The sequence below is a fragment of the Mustela nivalis genome (assembly GCF_964662115.1).
Source record: "Mustela nivalis genome assembly, chromosome: 3".
In the NCBI taxonomy this organism is placed as follows: Eukaryota; Metazoa; Chordata; class Mammalia; order Carnivora; family Mustelidae; genus Mustela; species Mustela nivalis.
The window spans coordinates 74,453,093-74,471,914 of record NC_139022.1 but is presented as its reverse complement, the minus strand read 5'-3'; the positions used below and the strand labels follow the sequence as shown (position 1 = coordinate 74,471,914).

The 18,822-nt window shown below is 37.5% G+C and overlaps 1 protein-coding gene, 1 long non-coding RNA gene and 1 pseudogene across 11 annotated transcripts in view; 2 read left to right on the top strand and 1 right to left on the bottom strand.

Moving 5' to 3' along the window:
• Positions 1-18,822, top strand: part of LOC309861654 — a 429,230-nt gene that overhangs the window by 202,245 nt on the left and 208,163 nt on the right. The gene's annotated exons all lie outside the window — the stretch shown is intronic.
• The window catches only part of ATG10 (autophagy related 10), a 305,650-nt gene that overhangs the window by 90,788 nt on the left and 196,040 nt on the right, over positions 1-18,822 (top strand). For all 9 annotated transcript variants that reach the window (XM_082724726.1, XM_082724730.1, XM_082724728.1 and 6 more), the window contains one exon: positions 4,477-4,596. In XM_082724726.1, coding sequence (XP_082580852.1) covers positions 4,489-4,596 — 108 coding nt within the window. In that variant the 5' untranslated portion in view covers positions 4,477-4,488. The remainder of the gene's footprint in view (positions 1-4,476; positions 4,597-18,822) is intronic.
• LOC309861919 (nucleophosmin pseudogene) lies at positions 17,054-17,941 on the bottom strand (annotated as a pseudogene). The gene has a single exon. The product of its transcript is annotated as a nucleophosmin pseudogene (transcript).

Below are 18,822 nucleotides of genomic sequence, written 5' to 3'. Positions count from 1 at the left end.
TTTTTATGTATTAAATTCAGTTTTCAGTTGTCTTAGTATGTCTCAATATATGTCAGGGTCACTGTATCATTAGAAAAACTAATTTTCTGACTGCTTTGTTTTGGTCTTGCTAGCCTACTTTTGTATCCTCCCCCTGAGTGATCAAGTGTGCTCTGTTATCTATAATGTTGATTTAAATCAATATGTCCGGCCCAGATTTCTCTTTCTTTCTGAGTTCCAGATCCATCTCAAAACGTCCGCTAGATTCTCCTCACATGGGTATTGCACAGGTATTTCAAACTCAAAATCAGTGTGATTGAATTAAGTGCATCTCACTCCCCAAACCTGTTCTTGCTCAGTGTACCACCACCTACGGTAAAGAGCAGGGAATCTTCCTTGAATCTTTTCTCCCACAGATCCTTCACCTACCAAGATCCACCAGTTGTCATGAGTATACTATCAAAATACCTTTTGAATCCTCCCCCTTTCTACCCTACTTCCAATCTTTGGCTCTGTTTAGAATTATTTTGTCTTTCCTGTGTTATTGCAAGAGACTTTTAATAGGTGTTCATCTAGTCAGGCAAGAACTGCAGTCTCGACCAGAAGCCAGAATGCAAATACCACAGTCAAAACCCTTTTGAGCCCTCAAGCTAGCACGCTCTCCTTCCTTAATAACCCTCCTCTACCGCTGTATTTCAGTCAAGCAAGAGTTCTTTAATTACCGGACCTTCCCTTTTATTCAGATTTTTGGACATTCTATTCCTTTGCCTCCTTCCTTTGCTTAGTTAACTTCTATTCTTCCTTTTAATGTCTCCTTAGATGTCACTTTCTTGTGTGTGCACTGAAGCACCTTAACCAGGATTTCGTGCATAACCCGGAGATACTTTAACATACCTGAAATGTTTGAGAAGACTGCCTCAGTAGAAGCCCCTGCATTTTATTGTCTCTTATGTACTCAGAATTCCTGTACGTGGTGCTTTCCTTTCCCAAACCTGTTCTCCCACTGTTCTCCTACCCTCTCAGATTTTCTGTTATGATCTCTGGAGTACACATCCCTAGTAAACAAACTTATCTTGATCCTTAATGCGTTATTGTCTTTACTACATTCTGTGGAGTAAGTTAAGTGTTCCCAGAAAAAGAATTTTATGGTCAAAAGGGTCAGGAAACCCTGAGTTAAGTTTCCCCATCACAATGTATATTGTGAATCTCCAGGGTGGGGGTAGTGAGTGGATATATACCGTGGATCAGTTTCCACACTTCATCTCACATGGTGTTAACATTTTCACAGGTCACTGTTTCCACTAACTAGTTGGCTTTGAAACAAGAAACAACAAACAAAAACTGAAACTGTTTGAGTGGAAGCTGCTCCTTCCTCCAACCTATGAATTGTAGGATCTGGAGATGACTGGTAGCCCCTACTTCCCCAGAGCAAATTTTAGGTCACTGCTTCTTTAGCTTCCTGTAGATATCCCAGCACTTTTAGGGCTTCTTTGAAAATCTTTTGAGGAATTTTATATCCTATGAAATTCAGCTCTACCCAATATAGCGAGCTAGGTCTTTTTCTCACATATTCGCTGGTAGTGTCACATATCCCTTTTTACTGGTAGTGGCTCCTTTTTGCACTATCTTGAGAAGGAATCCAAGGCTGTGTTTTGGCTCATCAGGATCACCTGTATTAGTTTATTAGTGATTATTCTTGATGGATTTAGCATTATACACCATCTCCTACCATTTGTCCCTTGTCATTTACAAATCGCTCATTTGATCTTCCATCTTTCTTCAAGAGCTCTCCACCCCCCCAACTCTCCAGATAATTCTAAGTGACTTCAGCATGCATATGAAAAGCAGCAAATATAAGCTTCATATTTTTCTAAACTTCTGAGCTCCAGCGACCTGTATCTGTAAGTTACTTTATATCCTTGCTGAGACCTCCTGAAGTTCTAAAGTCTCAATGTCTTCTGGTCTTCCTTTTCCTTCCTTTCACTATGGTAGTTCTTAGCCATTTTTAGTATCTGATATTCTTTGATACTACCATGTTTTCCCAGCCCCTTCAATCTTCTCTTGGTATTTTTACTTTCCTGCCTCATCTGGAACTATGAGCTTATTCTCACTAGCATATTTTATTTCTTCTTCTCCCTTTATCCTTCCACTGAATCAACCCGGCAAAACCTCAACTTTGCACGTGTGCTCAGTGCAGCTCCCTGCTGGTTCCTGTACCTGGGGAGCTGAGCATTGCTAATGGTAATCACAGCACCCTTCCTTCTTGTGTGGCATGTAAGTCTCCCATAAAAATTTTATTACTCTTCAGTATTGTACCTTTGAAGCTTTACCTCTGCCATTCTGCTCCAATAGAGAGCAGACAAGTTTAACTTGCATGTCACTAGAGTATATCTGCCTGCACTTCCTGCATCATGTTTGTGAGATCAGACTTGGAGTTCTCTGCACCTTAACTTGCCTTTGTTCATACCATTCTCCCTGCTTGGACTACTGTTCTCACCCTTGTGCTTTACCCAATGACAGTCTGCACTACACAAACTCTTCTATAACTTCAAGATTCATTTTCATGCCCCACCCCACACACCCTCCCACTCTATCCCCTCTTGGTAAGGGACTCAATCATTTGTATATACTTTAAACATAAATGCTGTTTTCCAGTGCTGTAAGGATTGAGAGTTGATCAAGTCACTGAAAAAGTTCATTAAAGCTAGAGTTAAAAAAAAATACATGTAGACATGAAACATTTTATTTAAGCTTAGAACAGAAATACATTCCTGTCAATTGTCTCATGTATGACCGAGGGATTTTCTTTGAGTATGTAAACTTGAATGGAATTCATTGTTCCTTCATGAATATACTGAACGCAGAATGCATCCTCTAGATTTCTAGTTTGCATTTAAAAGAAAGAACTCAAGCTATTTATGTAGCAATGTGAGCACAGGATCCTAGATTTGTATGGTTTTTTTCCCCCACCAGTCTTTTCAGTTGCATTGTCCATACCTACTTCAATAAGTAGGTATTTTTTCTTATGGGGACTTACCTTTATAAAGCCTAAGGCATTAAATCATAAAAATAGCAGTTATTTTTCTTTTTTACTTGCATTTTATGGATTTGGTTTGTGTAGCATTTAATTAAAGCATGTATTTATGATATACAGATGTGGTTTGTGAATATAAACTCAACTGATGGTAGCAAGGTGCTCATGATCAGCATGTTGTAGACATCAGTATTTACCAAGGGAGTGGATAGTTGTCAGTTAACTTGGCAAGTTGATTGACTGGAGGTTGGTTAAGAGAGTTTCTACTGTAATGATTTTTATTGCTTATTTCCCTTCCCTCCTTCATTGTGAGCTCTTATAAGGCAAGGAATATACACACACACACACACACACACACACACACACACACACATATATATTTTTTCATTTTGTATATCTAACCTTCACCTATGCATAGTACCTACTGTAGATATTCAGTCTATGTTTCTTGGCTGAATGAGCACATTCTTCTCTAGGTTATACTAAATTTGAATAATCAGAAAGAACACTGTACTAAGAATCAGTTAGTATAGACAGATCACTGGCCTTAGAGCCACATTGGGGTTTGAATCCTTTCTCATTTGCATTTCTTGAGCAGATACCTTTCTCTTATTCTTTTGGGGAATGGGGGTAACAACAGTCTTTGGGTAGTGTGAGGATTAAATGGAGATGTAAAGTGTTTAACGTAGTGCTTGACACAGTAAGCAATCAACAAGTGGTAATTTTCCTGATGATGCTCAGTACCAGTGAGGAAAATCTAGGAATTCAGTTGGTCTAACTTTTTCATCAAAGGTCTTGAACTATATAATTTAACAATTTCCTTCTAGCCCTAAATTTCTCTTATTATAAACAATGGTTCATGTTTTAGATAGATTTTTGTAAGAAAGTTGTGGCTATTCCTTGACTCTTTACATTTGTAGATTTGATAAAGTGGATCATTACTTAGGTGATCATATCCTTACACCTTGTGAAAAACAAAACTTTCAGGCTTGAGAACATCATTGGTTAGTGAACTGAACTCTCTAATAAAGTGTGAAGAGCAGAAGAACAGCTCAGCTTTACTAAGCACTACTATACTCTCTATGTAAGAGAGAGCTAAGTAAGGTAGAAAGTAGAGAAGGAAGCTCTGATGAGATTGTTTAGAAGCACTAGCTTAGAAGAAGTGAGATAAAATTAAGCTCTTGAAACTAAATTTATGGACAGATTTAACTTTTTGAACCATAGATGTGTATTTGTTATAAATTTAGGTTTTAAGTTTTCATGTTGACCACATTTTCTTTCTGATTAAAAAATGGGGATAGGGTAAAACGGATGGAAACATAGTGCTTTTTTGGAATGACTCTGAGGATATTTCTCATTCTATGTCTCAAATTTTGGTTTGTTTAAAGAAGTAAGTGATGTAGCAGAATTCCTTTTAGCATTCATCCTACAGCTCATACTTATACTTAGTTTTTATATTACAGTTATCATTTAGTATGGAAGAAGATGAGTTCTTTGGAGAAAAAACATTCCAGCACTTTTGTGCAGAATTCATTAAACATTCACAGCAGATAAGTGATGGTTGGGAATGGAGAACTTCGAAGGTAAGAACAGAAACTTTTATTTTCTATTTTAATAAAGTGTTTTTTTTTTCCCCTTCGGCTGTATAAAGCCTCAGTAGTTTAAACTAATATATGAAAGCTAGTTTGATTTAGTAAAAGGCTTAAATTGAAGACTGTTTTAAAACAGATGTCCATTTTATTGTTTCAACTATATATACTCATTATAATTGGGCTAATGAAGTATTATCTAGAAAGGTTCTTAGGTGACCTCCTTTAATTTAATAGATAAGAATGCTTAGCATATTAATTATCTGAATGTAAACAGATGCTTCTGTGGTGCTTCAAACCATTTATTTACACTATTTATTTTCTTAGGAAAGTGCTTTTGTCTGGAGAGTGGAAAGATAATCCTGAAACCAAACCAGAGTCAAACAATCACAAAGTCTGAAATATTGAGGAATGAATTAACTGGAAATTTCTTAATGATGTAAACACATTCCAAAGCATTCTTTCTTTGGTTCTATTTAGTAATAATGATGTAAAAGGTCTATGGACTCATCTATTTCTACACGTTATACTTAGTATGGATTATACTTAGTAAGGTTTCTCTGCCAAAAGCTCCTTGAGATAATTTTCTGATAGGATAAATTTTCTCTACTTGATTTTTTAATCTGATACCTAAAAAAAGTGGTGATTCCCAGTTTTTGTGATTATTGGCTCTGTTTGCTATATGAACTCTGAGAAATGTGAATACTTTAGAGCTGATTCCTATGATTCAGAAGTAGGCTAGGGAAATGCAGTTTTTGACCCGATCCACAGTGTCACCAGAGAGAGAAGCCGTGATTTCCCTTTGGGTCATGTGCCAGCTAAGCTTCCATGGGGTGGGAGTGGGGGAATATCACGAGAGACTCCAGCCCCACTCTTTAAGTTAGTGACTGGACAGTTGATTAGGCATCTCCTACTCTGGGATAACATGATTTTATTATTAGTACCTTTTATTAATCTTTTTTCTGAGTGTTTTATAATTTTGATTGCTATTGTGTTGAGTGTTTATTCATCTTTATTCATCTTTTCTTTTCTTCATCCTGACTTTATTTATTTATAATCAGAGATAGAGAGCACACAAGGAGAGGGAGTGACAGAGGGAGAAGCAGGCTCCCTGTTGAGCAGGGAGACCGTTGTGGGACTTGATCCCAGGACCTTAGAGTCCTAACCTGAGCTGAAGTTAGCCGCTTAACCGGCTGAGCCACCCAGGTGTCCCCATCCTGACTTTAATATCATGTTTCTGATATATGATTTTTAAAAAATTTGGCTGTTTATTCATTGGATAAATGTAGGTTTCTGATCCTGTTTGATCTGTAATAATTTGTATGGTTATTCCTGAGAAACTTTTCCTTTCCTTTCCACAAATTTTTTTTAATAAATTTTAAAAAAGAAATTTTCTTTCTTTTTTTTTTTTTTGTTTTGTCTGCTTTGTTTCTTCTTCTTCTTCTTCTTCTTATTTTTAAATTAAATTTATTTATTTTCAGCATAACAGTATTCATTATTTTTTTCACCACACCCAGTGCTCCATGCAATCCGTGCCCTCTATAATACCCACCACCTGGTACCCCAACCTCCCACCCCCCCGCTACTTCAAACCCCTCAGATTGTTTTTCAGACTCCATAGTCTCTCATGATTCACCTCCCCTAGAATTAGAATAATAGATGTTCCAGCTACTATTTCAGTGACCTGGTAGAATGCAGGAGGAAAAGTTTAGGGAGGGAGATGGGACTGCGTGTGTGTACATGTGCATGAGCGCATGTCCACGCATGTGCGCGCACACACACACACACACACACGTTTGTTGGGGAATGCTGGGAAGGGTCTCCAGGAGGGAGATTCATGATAATATTATATCTGTTAGAAATGTGTTCTGTGAATTTGTTGAAACTAGTGTGCCAAGAACTAGTTTCCAGGATTTGCTTTTATTCTTGTCTGTCCTCTGCTTCAGGGGTGGGGTATGGCTGTCATTGGCTTCTTGTTCATTGCTATTGCCTGCTCAGTTAGGAAAGTTACCTACCCTTCAGAGTTAGAATTGCACCTCTAATTAAGGGCAGGTTTTTTTTTGTTGTTTGTTTTTTAATGTGGAGGTGAGCCCATAGATAGTACTAAAACAAAACAGAACACTTTAGAGAAAATCTTTGTAACCTTAGGGCAAGGACTACAGACTCAAAAGCCCTGGAGTCCAGGGATTTGTAACATAAATGGATCAAGCTGCCAGGTACAAGACAATCTGGACCCTGAGTCCTAAGGCCTGTGCCCAGCAGAGTGTTTGTCCTCTTGCCAGGTTGGGAATGTGACACAGGGGTTACCAGACCTTTCAAGAAAAGTAAATTTACAGATATTGGCAACTACTTAAAAAACTTTTCAGAAACAGGACTAAACCCAACATGCTACTGATGAATAATATGTGGGATATGTGTGGTGATTTACATTCTGTTGTTGGGTATGTGTGTGGTACGATTGTGGTTTCTTACCCTGCCCTACTTCAGTGCATGTTGCTGATCTGAATTAGTGAAGGGGGCTCTCAGCAAAGCAGATACCTCTCTTGTGAATTTTGCTTGATTAGTATTTTTGCGACTTAATATCTGCAGTGCTGTCCCACTTTTTTTTTTTTTAAAGATTTTATTTATTTATTTGACAGACAGAGATCACAGGTAGGCAGAGAGGCAGGCAGAGAGAAAGGAGGAAGCAGGCTCCCTGCAGAGCAGAGAGCCCGATGTGGGGCTCTATCCGAGGACCCGGGGGGATCACGACCTGAGCCGAAGGCAGAGGCTTTAACCCACTGAGCCACCTAGGCACCCCCTGTCCCACTTTTATGAAGGAAATTCTGAATCACTCCCTTGGTTTTTTTCCTTCAAACCTTCATTCAGTCTTTATCTCAGTCTTTTCTGGGACTGTTTGGCGAGAATACTTACACTGTTGTTTTACTTTATAGGCTCCAGAAATTTGTTTTTATTTAATCAAAAAAATTGTAGTCTTGAGGTAAAATTGGGAAACAAGCTGTGCGTAAGGCCAATGAACCCTTGCTACAGTCAAGAGGGTGATCATACCCATTACCCCCAAGAGGTTGCTTTTATACCTTTATAATGCCTCCCTCTGCCCCTGAAAGTTATCTATTATTTTTTTTTCTGACAGTTATTTTTAAAAAGGATCTTATTTATCCCTTTATATAGAGCCTCCTTTAAAGAGTACTCAGACCTTCAGGTTTGTTTATAAATACCTCTCAGGAAGGTGGCATACTCTTGTTGAAGGCTATTGTTTAACATAATGGTCTTTTAGATATTAAAGATATTTGTTAAGAGCATGGACTTCAGAGTTAGACATGGCTACAAATCCTTGCTCTACCATTTACAAGCTGGATTTTGGACAGATTTCTTAAAGTTTCTAAACTTCATTTTTTTTTAAACCTATAAAATAGGAATAAAAATAATACCCACCATATAGTATGGTAGTTGTGTATAAAATGGGATTTATATTCAAAGAGTTTAGCACAGTCTCTGGCATATGGAAAGCCATATTATGGTTATGATTTTTAGCTGGTTGTTTGAAATTTTTCAGTCTTTTATTTTAGAAATAATGCTATAAATGAAATTGTAGTTAAATTTTCAGAAAACTCTATAAAAATCTATTTACCACCGAATATACAGTGCTGGTCTTTAGTGTTTTATTCTGAGTCCTCCAGGATGAGAGGAAGAGCAAAAGATGGCAAACCACAACGAATGCATGCAATGAAGGCATTTTTTCCCCCAGATTTTATTTATTTATTTTAGAGAGAGTGAGTGCATGCGCGCACACTCCTGCGTACTCAAGTCCAGGGTGGGATCGGTGGGGAGGGGTAGAGGGAGAAGGAGAAGCAGGCTTCCTGCTGAGCAGGGCACCTGACCTGGGGCTTGATCCCAGGACCCTGAGATCAGGACCTGAACAGCCACTTAACTGACTGAGACATCCATTTCAGCCACCTCTGAAATACAATATTTAGAGAGACACAGAGAGAGAGAATGAACAAACACAGGGGAGAGTGGAATAGAAGAGTCTCCAAACCTAACATACTGAATATTTTTGTTTTGAAATTATTAAGCAAAAGGAAAGAAATAAGCATTTATCTTACCTTTACTGTATTTTTTGTATTTCATGTTAACTAAATAGACTAATTTGATAAGGAAACTTTTCCCCTCAAAATTCCATCTGATAAATGTAGAAAGGATGGTAGAATTAGAAAATCACTACTTTTCAGTCCATAATGAAATGAATTAGGTGGCAGTAATCAGTGGATGAAATTATTAGGTGAAGTAGTTAATGGGGAATTTACAAAGGAGGGATTGAACTATCATCACCTGAACCCTAGTGATTAATCATGGCATTACTATGGCATTACTAAAAATAGTACATCCAGATATTGTATATTTGCTGAAGTTTTATAATATGAATCACAGAGCACAATCCATGAAATATTCTTGAAATATTCTTGAAATATCAACTAAGGAAGTCAAGTGATGGAGAACCAAGTTAATTGACACCACAGGAAACAAATAGAGAAATAAAGAAATCTAAAGGACAACTGACTCGATTTCCTTAAAAAGTTAATGGTTCGGTAAAGAAGTGAGGAGAGGATTGCATCTCTAACTATCTGGTATTGAAGACCGAGCTTGTTTTGTTTTCAAAGTATCCTTTTAGGGGGGTGCTTAGGTGGCTCCGTCCGTTGAGCATCCGACTCTCTCCGCTCAGGTCATGATCTCAGGGTCATGAGATTGAATCCCATGTTGGGCACCCTGCTGAGCATGGAGCCTCCTTTACATTCTCTCCTTCCCTCTCCCTCTGCTTTTGCCCCTCACACAACTCTCTTAAAAAAAAAAAAAAAAAATTCTTTCTGGGCATCGACCAGTAGGTGGTCCTCCTGTGCAGCCCAGGTCATATGTGAATTACCATGGAGGGGTGAGGACCACCAACCTGGTTCAGGGTGGTAGGTCCACTGACCATGCACTTGGATGTTTTGACAGTGTCAGCTTGCTATGAAAGTATCTAAATCCTTACTTTTCCATTTTGACTTTATCTTACCTGAATTTATGTTATTGACCTATAACAAAAAGTTTGAGCACTGGTAACAGTTTCTGGATTGACAGCAATTAGTTCTTGAGCTGACAACAGTTCAGACCATATTTTAAGCAGCACTACTCTAGATTAAAAGAAATTCAAGAGGCATATCCTAATGTAACTTGTGAACCTTATTTGGAGCCCAAGTCAAACAAATCAACTATAAAAGGACCTTTTGGAACACAATTAGGGATATTTGATTATGGAGTAAAGTATAAGATGACACCTATTTAGCTTAACAAAATAAAAGACAAATCAGGGGTAGAAGAAGCAAATCTGGCAAAATCTTGTTATGTATTGACTATGGGTGATGTGTGTATAGGTTTGAATTTGGTACTTTTCTCTTTATTTTGATGTATGTTACATATATGCTTCCTTTTCTTCTGTCCTGTCATAATTTACACTTTATTGTAAACTTTATTAACAATTGCAAATGTTTTTAGCTTTATTTTAGATTTAGATCTACTTCGGTGATTTGTGCAGAGTTTAAAACTTCAGGGCAACTTGCCTTCTAAATTTTTTGTTTTTACCTACTGGTTATGAATACATTAGTTTAGGACCTCAGTTCTGTGATTTGACCTTTCATAGGTTATTTATAAAATAATTTCCCATGGGTTTTCAACTTTCTTTTCTCACTTTTGTATAGCAAAAATAGGAAGAGAGATACTCAGATACTGTAAACAAAATAGTCTACCAATATTGAAATTAGATTTTACACAGTTAATACTAGATTATTTTGTATGTTATTGTTAAAGAAGAATTAAGAGCCCCCCCCATTAGCTCCATCTTTAGTTAAACCGACTTGATTATATTTTGAAATTTACATAGCAACACACCAGAAATATTTTGATTACTTTCTTTACAGCTTAGGAAGAGCTGATTGAAAGGGCTTATTTCCTAATTTAGATAGAGTAAAATCTTACAATTTCATTTTATTCTTAGAAATTTAAGTTGATTTTTTAATTCTTTCCTTTCAGTAGTCTTTCTGGTTAAATGCCTGTTGCTTTTCCTAAAAACCCCCTCAACCATTATTCTAATTACATCAAATTCATATTTTAAAAAATAGATTGTAAAATATTTCAATATTTTACTTTATTCCATCCTTTAACACTACCTTGGTAGAAAACCCAGGTTGCCATTCCCATCGATCCTGCTGCCCTCCTGAATTTCATACTTTGCTTATTTGCACAGCTGTCTTTATTTTAAATGTCTTATAAAAAAAATTTCAAATGTACAAAAGTAAAGAGAATGGTATAATGAATTCACATGTGCCTATCACCTAGCTCCCACAATTATCAGCTCACAGCCAGGTACGTACTGTTTTAAAGCATCACTAGCGTATATAAAGTGACAAAACATATCTCAAAGAATTAAATTGGGCTTTCTTTTTTCCTGTCTTAAAATTATTGGTACTTCAAGTGCACTCTAAATTTATTTCTCATTATATACTAAAAGTAATGAATGAACTCAGGAAAAGATACAAAGACATATTATTTCTATTTTTTAAAATTTTTACAATTTTTTTAAAGATTTATTTATTTATTTGACAGAGAGAAATCACAAGTAGATGGAGAGGCAGGCAGAGAGGCAGGCAGAGAGAGAGAGAGGGAAGCAGGCCCCCTGCTGAGCAGAGAGCCCGATGCGGGACTTGAGCCCAGGACCCTGAGATCATGACCTGAGCCTAAGGCAGTGGCTTAACCCACTGAGCCACCCAGGCGCCCCACAATTTTTAAATTTTTAAAAAAGTTATGGTTGCGTGCCTGGGTAGCTCAGTTGGCTAATTGTCTTACTTTGGCTCAGGTCATGATCTTGGGGATTCTGGGATGTAGCCTGGCATGGAGCTCCCCACTCAGGGTGTGTGCTTATTGGTTTCCCTCTGCCTCTTCCCCCAATCATGCACACTCTCAGATTAATAAATAGATAAAATCTTTAAAATTCTGGTAAAATACACATAACAACATGTAATTTACCATCTTAACCATTTTTAAGTGTGCATTTCACTAGAGTTAAGTATATTCTTACTGTGAATACAACCAAGTCCCAGAACTCTTTTCATATTGCAAAATTAAAACTTTGTACCCATTAGGGGCACCTGGGTGGCTCAGTGGGTTAAGCCTCTGCCTTCAGCTCAGGCCATGATCTCAGGGTCCTGGGATGGAACCCTGCATCAGGCTTTCTGCTTAGTGGGGAGCCTGCTTCCCCTACCCCCATATTCCCCTCCCTCTGCCTACTTGTGATCTCTCTTTCTCTGACAAATAAATACATTAAAACAAAACAAAACAAAACTCTGTACCCATTAAATACTAACAGGTATTCCCACTGGCCCCTCCTCTCAGCTGTTGGCAATCACCATTCTATTTCCTCTCTCTCTCTGAATCTGATTATTCTAGGTATCTCATATAAGTGGAATCATACAGCATTTATCTTTTAGTGACTGGCTTCTTTCACTTAGCTTAATGTCTTCCAAGTTTATCTATTATTTCTATAAATTTTGATTTGGGTTTTATGAAGTAGAGAGCTAAACAGAGAATTGGGATTGAATTTCTGTTAGATGAGGACATCCTGAATTGCATAGCCTCATTCTGTTAAGAGATTTCACTTCTTTTATTTCTAAAGCACACTATTATTAAAGAGGATTAAAAATGCTTTCCTTGTAGATCTGAGAAGACTAGTTCTTGATCATGTCTCAAATTTGCTGATAATATATAAACACAACTAGATATTTCTATCAGAAACATAATCAAATTAAGGAGTAAATAATGGAATTAGTATTTTAAGTACAGTTACTTTGCCTACCCGTTCGTGTTAGTGATATTTATATATTGAAATGTTGGAATTAATGATTTTTATTTCAAAAATGAAATGTTAAATACCCATTTTTTATCTCTGCATACCTAATATGTTTTGATAGGCTTTTGCTAAAGTTAAATGACAATTTTAAGGTTTACTAAAAGAAATAGACGTTTTTCATAGGTTTCTTAGCTATCATGTTTCTTTATGTAGTAACAAATAAATACCTTTGTTAGTTAATACTTAATTTTTGGTTAATTTTTCTTTTTCTTCTAGCTTATTTAAAAATTATATATCACTGTATTAATAATCATTTTTAGGGAACTTGTGAGCGTGTTACTTCTATTAAATTTTGGCACAATGCTGTATTTGTTTAAGCCATCCACTGTGAGTTAATGAAATATTATTTCTGGGCCCAAATGTCACTAGATAAAGATTAAATATATTGTATTGATATAGTCTCTTGATTAGACTAAAGTAGATTGTTTTTAGTGTATCTTTGGAGATTAGGAGAAAAATGCACTTGGAACAGCATGCTGTGTTTTTCTAATAAACATTGAATCATAGGCAGTTACACTAGATTTTTCATTCATAATTTATTGTGTGTTATGATAGGATTTGTCACTTAAGCATATGCAAATCTTAAGCAATCATTTCAACAAGAGTAGGTTATATCACTTGTGAGTTAAATATTTTTGAGCATCACTTTTAAAGATTATCAAGAGTATAAGAGAACGAAAAGCTATAATACTTCACAAATTTATAAATTAAAATTTAAATAGCGATAGTAATTTTGCACGCTTAACAATTAAAAGCACATTCTTGGCTAACAGTGATGTTTGGGTTTCCTGGGCAGGGTGACAGGCTTTATTTCAAAAAGCCTTGTGTAGAGTTATCTTTGCAGTGGTGAGTTTATGAAGCCCAGGATCATCTTACCCTTAAGTTCTAAAGTTTATATATATATAGAGAGAGAGAGAGAGAGAGGAGAGAGAGAGAAGAAGAGAGAGAGAGAGAAAGAGGGGATAGAGAGAGAGACATAGAGAGATAGAGACAGAGAATATATAGAGTCTAATTTATTAATTTATGACAAATAAAATTGTCAAGTGAACTGGAATGCTGCTGTCATGATGATTCATTTTTGCTTCGTAGATGGGCCAAACAATTGTATGAACACAAAATAAGTACAGATTCTCATGTGTAGTCGTAATACTGAGATATTTAATGACATAATCTGAGAGTGGCATTCCTCTTGCTCTGTAATAGGGGTAGTCTTACCATTGAGGAGAAATTGCAATTTTAGGTTTATAGGGTAAGAATCTCTTGCTTGAACTGTCCAGTGGACACTGCCAATGTTTCCTTCACTGATCTCTCTCTCTCTCTTTTTAAATTTTAATGACTGGCCAGTTTCTCTTTTGGTTGCTATCAGATTACAGTCAAATCTTGCTGGCTGGGGAGCCAGTCTCTCTCATTAAATAATTCACCTATGTGCTCTACCTATTATGGATTATTTTTAACTTGAAACTTGAGCTTGAAAAATGCTTATTCCCAAAGCCTTGGGAAAGGCCTTCAACTACAGACAATATTATTATAATCATGGATATTTGTAAAAATATAGGGAAAAATTATCAAAAATCATACTACCCTAGTATAGTTATAGTTGTTTTGGTGAATTTCCCTCATATGTCTATTTCCAATTGGTATTTTTAAAGAGTATTATTTTAAAATTTATAAATTTGGAGTACAATTACATATCTGTAACATTGTCTTACCTTTTAGGAAAACAAGTTTTCACTTTTTTTAAAAATTTAATCTTTTTTTTTTTTTTTTAAAGAGAGGGAGAGGGGATGCTCAGGCCAGAGGAGCAGAGGGAATCTCAAGGGACAGAGAGAATCTCAAGTGGAATCCATGCCCAACATGGAGCCCAAAGCAGGGCTCGATCTCACAACCCTGATATCATGACCTGAGACAAAATCAGGAGTTGGTCGGTTAACCGACTAAGCCACCCAGGCACCTCAATAAGTTTTCACTTTGTTAAATTTTATTTCTTTATTTGTCATAGGGGGGAGAGAGAGAGAGAGAGAGAGAGAAAGTGCACAAGCAGGGAGAGTGGCAGGCAGAGGGAGAAGCAGACTCCCCGCTGAGCAAGGAGCCTGATGTGGAACTCCATCCCAGGACCCTGAGATCATGAGCCAAAGGCAGATACTTAACTGACTGAGCCTCCCAGGCATCCCAAGTTTTCACTTTAAAGATTGATTTTGCTAAAGATTGATTTTGCTAGGTATCTTTTGGAACTGGTTACCTAAATGAACTATCTTCTACCTCTAGTACTTTTAAAAATAATTATTTGGTGCTTTCCATGTTATCTGACATAGTGAAAATATGGTTTCTTTTGCAATATTTATGGCTTCCTTTTGGTCATGTTATTAGTTACTGTTTCCAGATAAATGTGTGTGATAGCAACAATCAAATGTATTCTTATTTTACAGCATTCTTTTTACACTCATGACACTCCTGTAAGTATATAGGGCACTTAGGGCAGTCTTATTGTCTTCATTTTGTGTGAAGATAACTTGAATAAATGATAGACTTTGGCACCAAAATAACAACTGACCTGCCCGAGTTTGAGCTAGAACTGGAGCGAGAACTCAGGTTTCTGGACCACTATGGTCCTGTGTTTAATGACATAAGCAGTCTCACAGTTCAGAATTCTGAGAACCCTGAGCTCAGTGTAATCAAAACTGAGCTCATTGTCTTTCAACCTCTTCATCTGAATTCTTTGTTTTAGTAGGTGTTTCCACCATCCTTCTGGCTCAGGCCATGAACCTGAAGACTTTTACATTCCACTATCTCCTCAGCACCTAAACCTAATGGATCATTCCATCAGTTTATTCCCCCTTTAAACATGTTTCATATTGACTCACCTCTGCCTCCTCCGCTCTCCTTTCTGTTGCCTCTCTCTTGGTTCAGGGGTTATTCCTGGTCTCTGTGTCTCATCTTGCCCTCTGCCAACTTGCCTTCATCCTAAAATTCCAACCTATTACGCCCTGGTTAAATCCTTCAGTGATTTTTCATGACTTCAGGATGTAACTCTGGCGCCTTAGCTAAGCATACACAGCCCATGCCTAAAAAAGATGTACTCTTTTGAGTCTTGCTTCTTTCTTTCAACATTACATTTATGTATAGCTTCATAGTCTATGGTTGGTCAGAGTTATGTTCCAACACCCAGAGCATGAAGGGTGGAGTAAGATTTCCACCTGCCTGAAGGATCTGTATGTGGGCTGGGAGCACATTCAGAGTTCGGGCAGGCTTCTAGTCTGCCCTGGCTTCTAGTTTCTCCTGTATCCTCTGTGCACGTGCACAGCCCTGTGGTCAGCCAGGACATGAAGAGACCCTGGTTTCCTTAAGACATGCAGGTGGAAGGCAGCCAGGGTTGTTTGCAGAGTTCAAGTCCCTCTCTCATTACTAGATCTTTCTGTTACCTTTCTGTTTATGTTGCTGGTTGGTTGCATGTGCTAACTGGGATGGCTACCTCAGACTTGCTAGTGAGATTGCTTACTTGTACTGGAGACACTGCAGATATGATATCACTGGAGATTTTTTTCCATATTAAATTTAAGCATTGCCTCCTTCAGATAGGCAACCCTAACCCTCATGTTTAGCTAAGATATGCCCCCTTCTCTCTATTTCCATATAACTGGTACACCATTCTATGTGGTGATTATCTGTATACTTACCTGATTCCCCATAGTAGTCTGAAAGCTTGACTGCCAGCAGTTTGTTTCTGTATCCTCACTTCTATATCCTTGGTGCTTAGCATGATAAACACTCTATCCACATTTGTTTAATTGAGTTAAAATCATATAAGCTGCAAGGAGTTCTGCCAGGTTTGTTACTTATATAAATACATGTCATTGTATTTCATTTCATTGTATAATGTATTATTTGAAATAAGTGGGTCATTGAGTAGTGTTTAAAAACCTGTTTGTTTTGGAAGGATTTTTATTAAATAGCAAAATTCTTTTTTAGTGGCATGAACCATTGGATGCAGTATTATGTAATGTCATCAGTGAACCCTAAGTTCATTACTACTAAGCTCATTAGTAAATTATTTGATCTTTAGTAGTTTTTGACAGGATTTATCATTCTGTTCTTGTTACACTTTTACATTTGGTGTTTTCACGTTCTTGGTTTACCTCTTAGATTACTATTCTCTCCTTTTCAGTCTCCTTTGTTGTTTTTCTTTTCTCTATAACCTCATAATATTAGTGACCATGCTATGTCTTATTCTCTTCTTTTTTTTTTCTTTTGTCACTTTATTAAAATACTGAGTTTATTTCACATGTATATTTTTGTCTCCTCACCATTCCATTTGTCTGACCACCACTACTACTGTGTCTTATTATAACATTCCATACATATTTAAAACCAAGCAAAGGGTGGAGTTCCAGCTTTAAAAACTAAACAGGCATTTTAGACAACACATTCTTGGCAATAGAACCTGGACATTTATCAGACATAGAAGAGAAAGTTCTCACTGTGTGTTATAAAAGGGACAGCCAGATATCAACTGTTTCAGAAATGAAATAAGATGGAAAATTTTAACAAACTGTTTAAACTGCTTTCTTGAAGAGACTTCCTCCTCTGCCAGAGACCTTCAGTGGCCTCTTGGTCAGTCATCCGGAAACAATTCTTGACGTGATTGATGAACTTGGCCTCTACTTTGTGAAGAGAACTACTTACTTGCATTTTTGCTTTAATGTCTTCTATAGAACAGGTCCTTTCGGTGTTTTGGGAGTCTTTTCCTGTGGTTTGAAAGATTTTTTGATCTTGGTGTTGATGGTTTTGACTCTTTTCCATTCTGGTTTGATTTTTGTACATTTTTGGCTGGAGTATCTTGTATAGATTTCTTTACTGGAATCTTTTCTTCAGTTTTCTCATCATCAAAATCATCATCATCATCATCATCATCTTCATCATCGTCTTCACTGGCAACAAGTTATATTTTTTTCTTTGGACCCTTCCTACCCCTTCCAGGGGCAGAATGCTTTCCAGATACACTAAGGAGTTTCTTTCTTCTCTTCTTCTGACTCTGCATCTTCCTCCACAGCTACTGAGGGTTGTCCGCTAGTATGCACCGGCCCTGAACCACATTTCAACTGTAAGACCACAAGTGGTGGTATTGCAGAGCCCCGAAGGGAAACCATTGGCTGTACAGACATCTTCAAAGTTGCCAGTGTGACTTTAATTGGACTGCGTTTGTAACTCATTGCGTCCGTTTCAGCTGTGTCCAATTCATCCTTTGCACCAACCCCTACACTGACCCTTCTTAAAGATAACTGGTGCTCATTTTCATCATTATCCACCTTAAAGGGATAATCTTTGTCAGTCTTCAGGTTCACAACTGAAGGGATAGTTCTTGGGCCTCAGGGGACTCATGTCCATGTTCATTAAATCTTCCATGGTGTAGTGGCATGAACTTAGGTGGGAGAGAAGGCAGACAGAGATCAATGACTGCTGTTCCACAGGAGAGCCATGCAGGAGGGAGTCACACCAGAGACTGTCTGATTCTCTTAGCTATTCTCATGAACCTGGAGGTCATCATTTGAATTGCATCAAATATTTATTACTGCCAAATATATATTCCCTGTCCACACTTCTCTCTTGAATTCTAGATTCATCAGTTCAACTTCTTACCTGACATTTCTACTTTAATGTCTCCTCTTAGATCCTGAAGTCAACATGTCCAAAATTAAACTCTGAATCTCGCCCCCCCCCCCGCAAACTTACTCACCCACTACCACCCAAACTAATCTTCTCTCAAATGATAAGACTCCATCTTCCCAATTGTTCAAGCTACTGGAGTTATCCTTACATTCTCTATTCCTCTCAGACCCCACATTCAGTCCATTAGGTCATCCTGTTGCTCTACCCTCATATTATCTAGGATCAGACCATTTCTCATCAACTCCCCTTGCTATCACCCTGATGTAAACAACCATCACCTTTCACTAGGATTACCTTCCTATCTGCCTGCTTCCACCCTTGCCTTCCGATGGTATAACATTACCTTTTAAAATGGGAGTCATGGGGCACCTGGGTGGCTCAGTGGGTTAGGGCCTCTGCCTTCAGCTCGGATTGTGATCTCAGGGTCCTAGGGTCGAGCCCCACATTGGGCACTCTGCTCAGCGGGGAGCCTTCTTCCTCCTCTCTGCCTCTCTGCCTACTTGTGATCTCTGTCAAATAAATAAATTAAATCTTTTAAAAAAAATGTGAGTCATATTGCATTACTTCTCAACTCTAGGTAAAAGCTGAAACATTTATTTATTTCTAAAAACATTTAT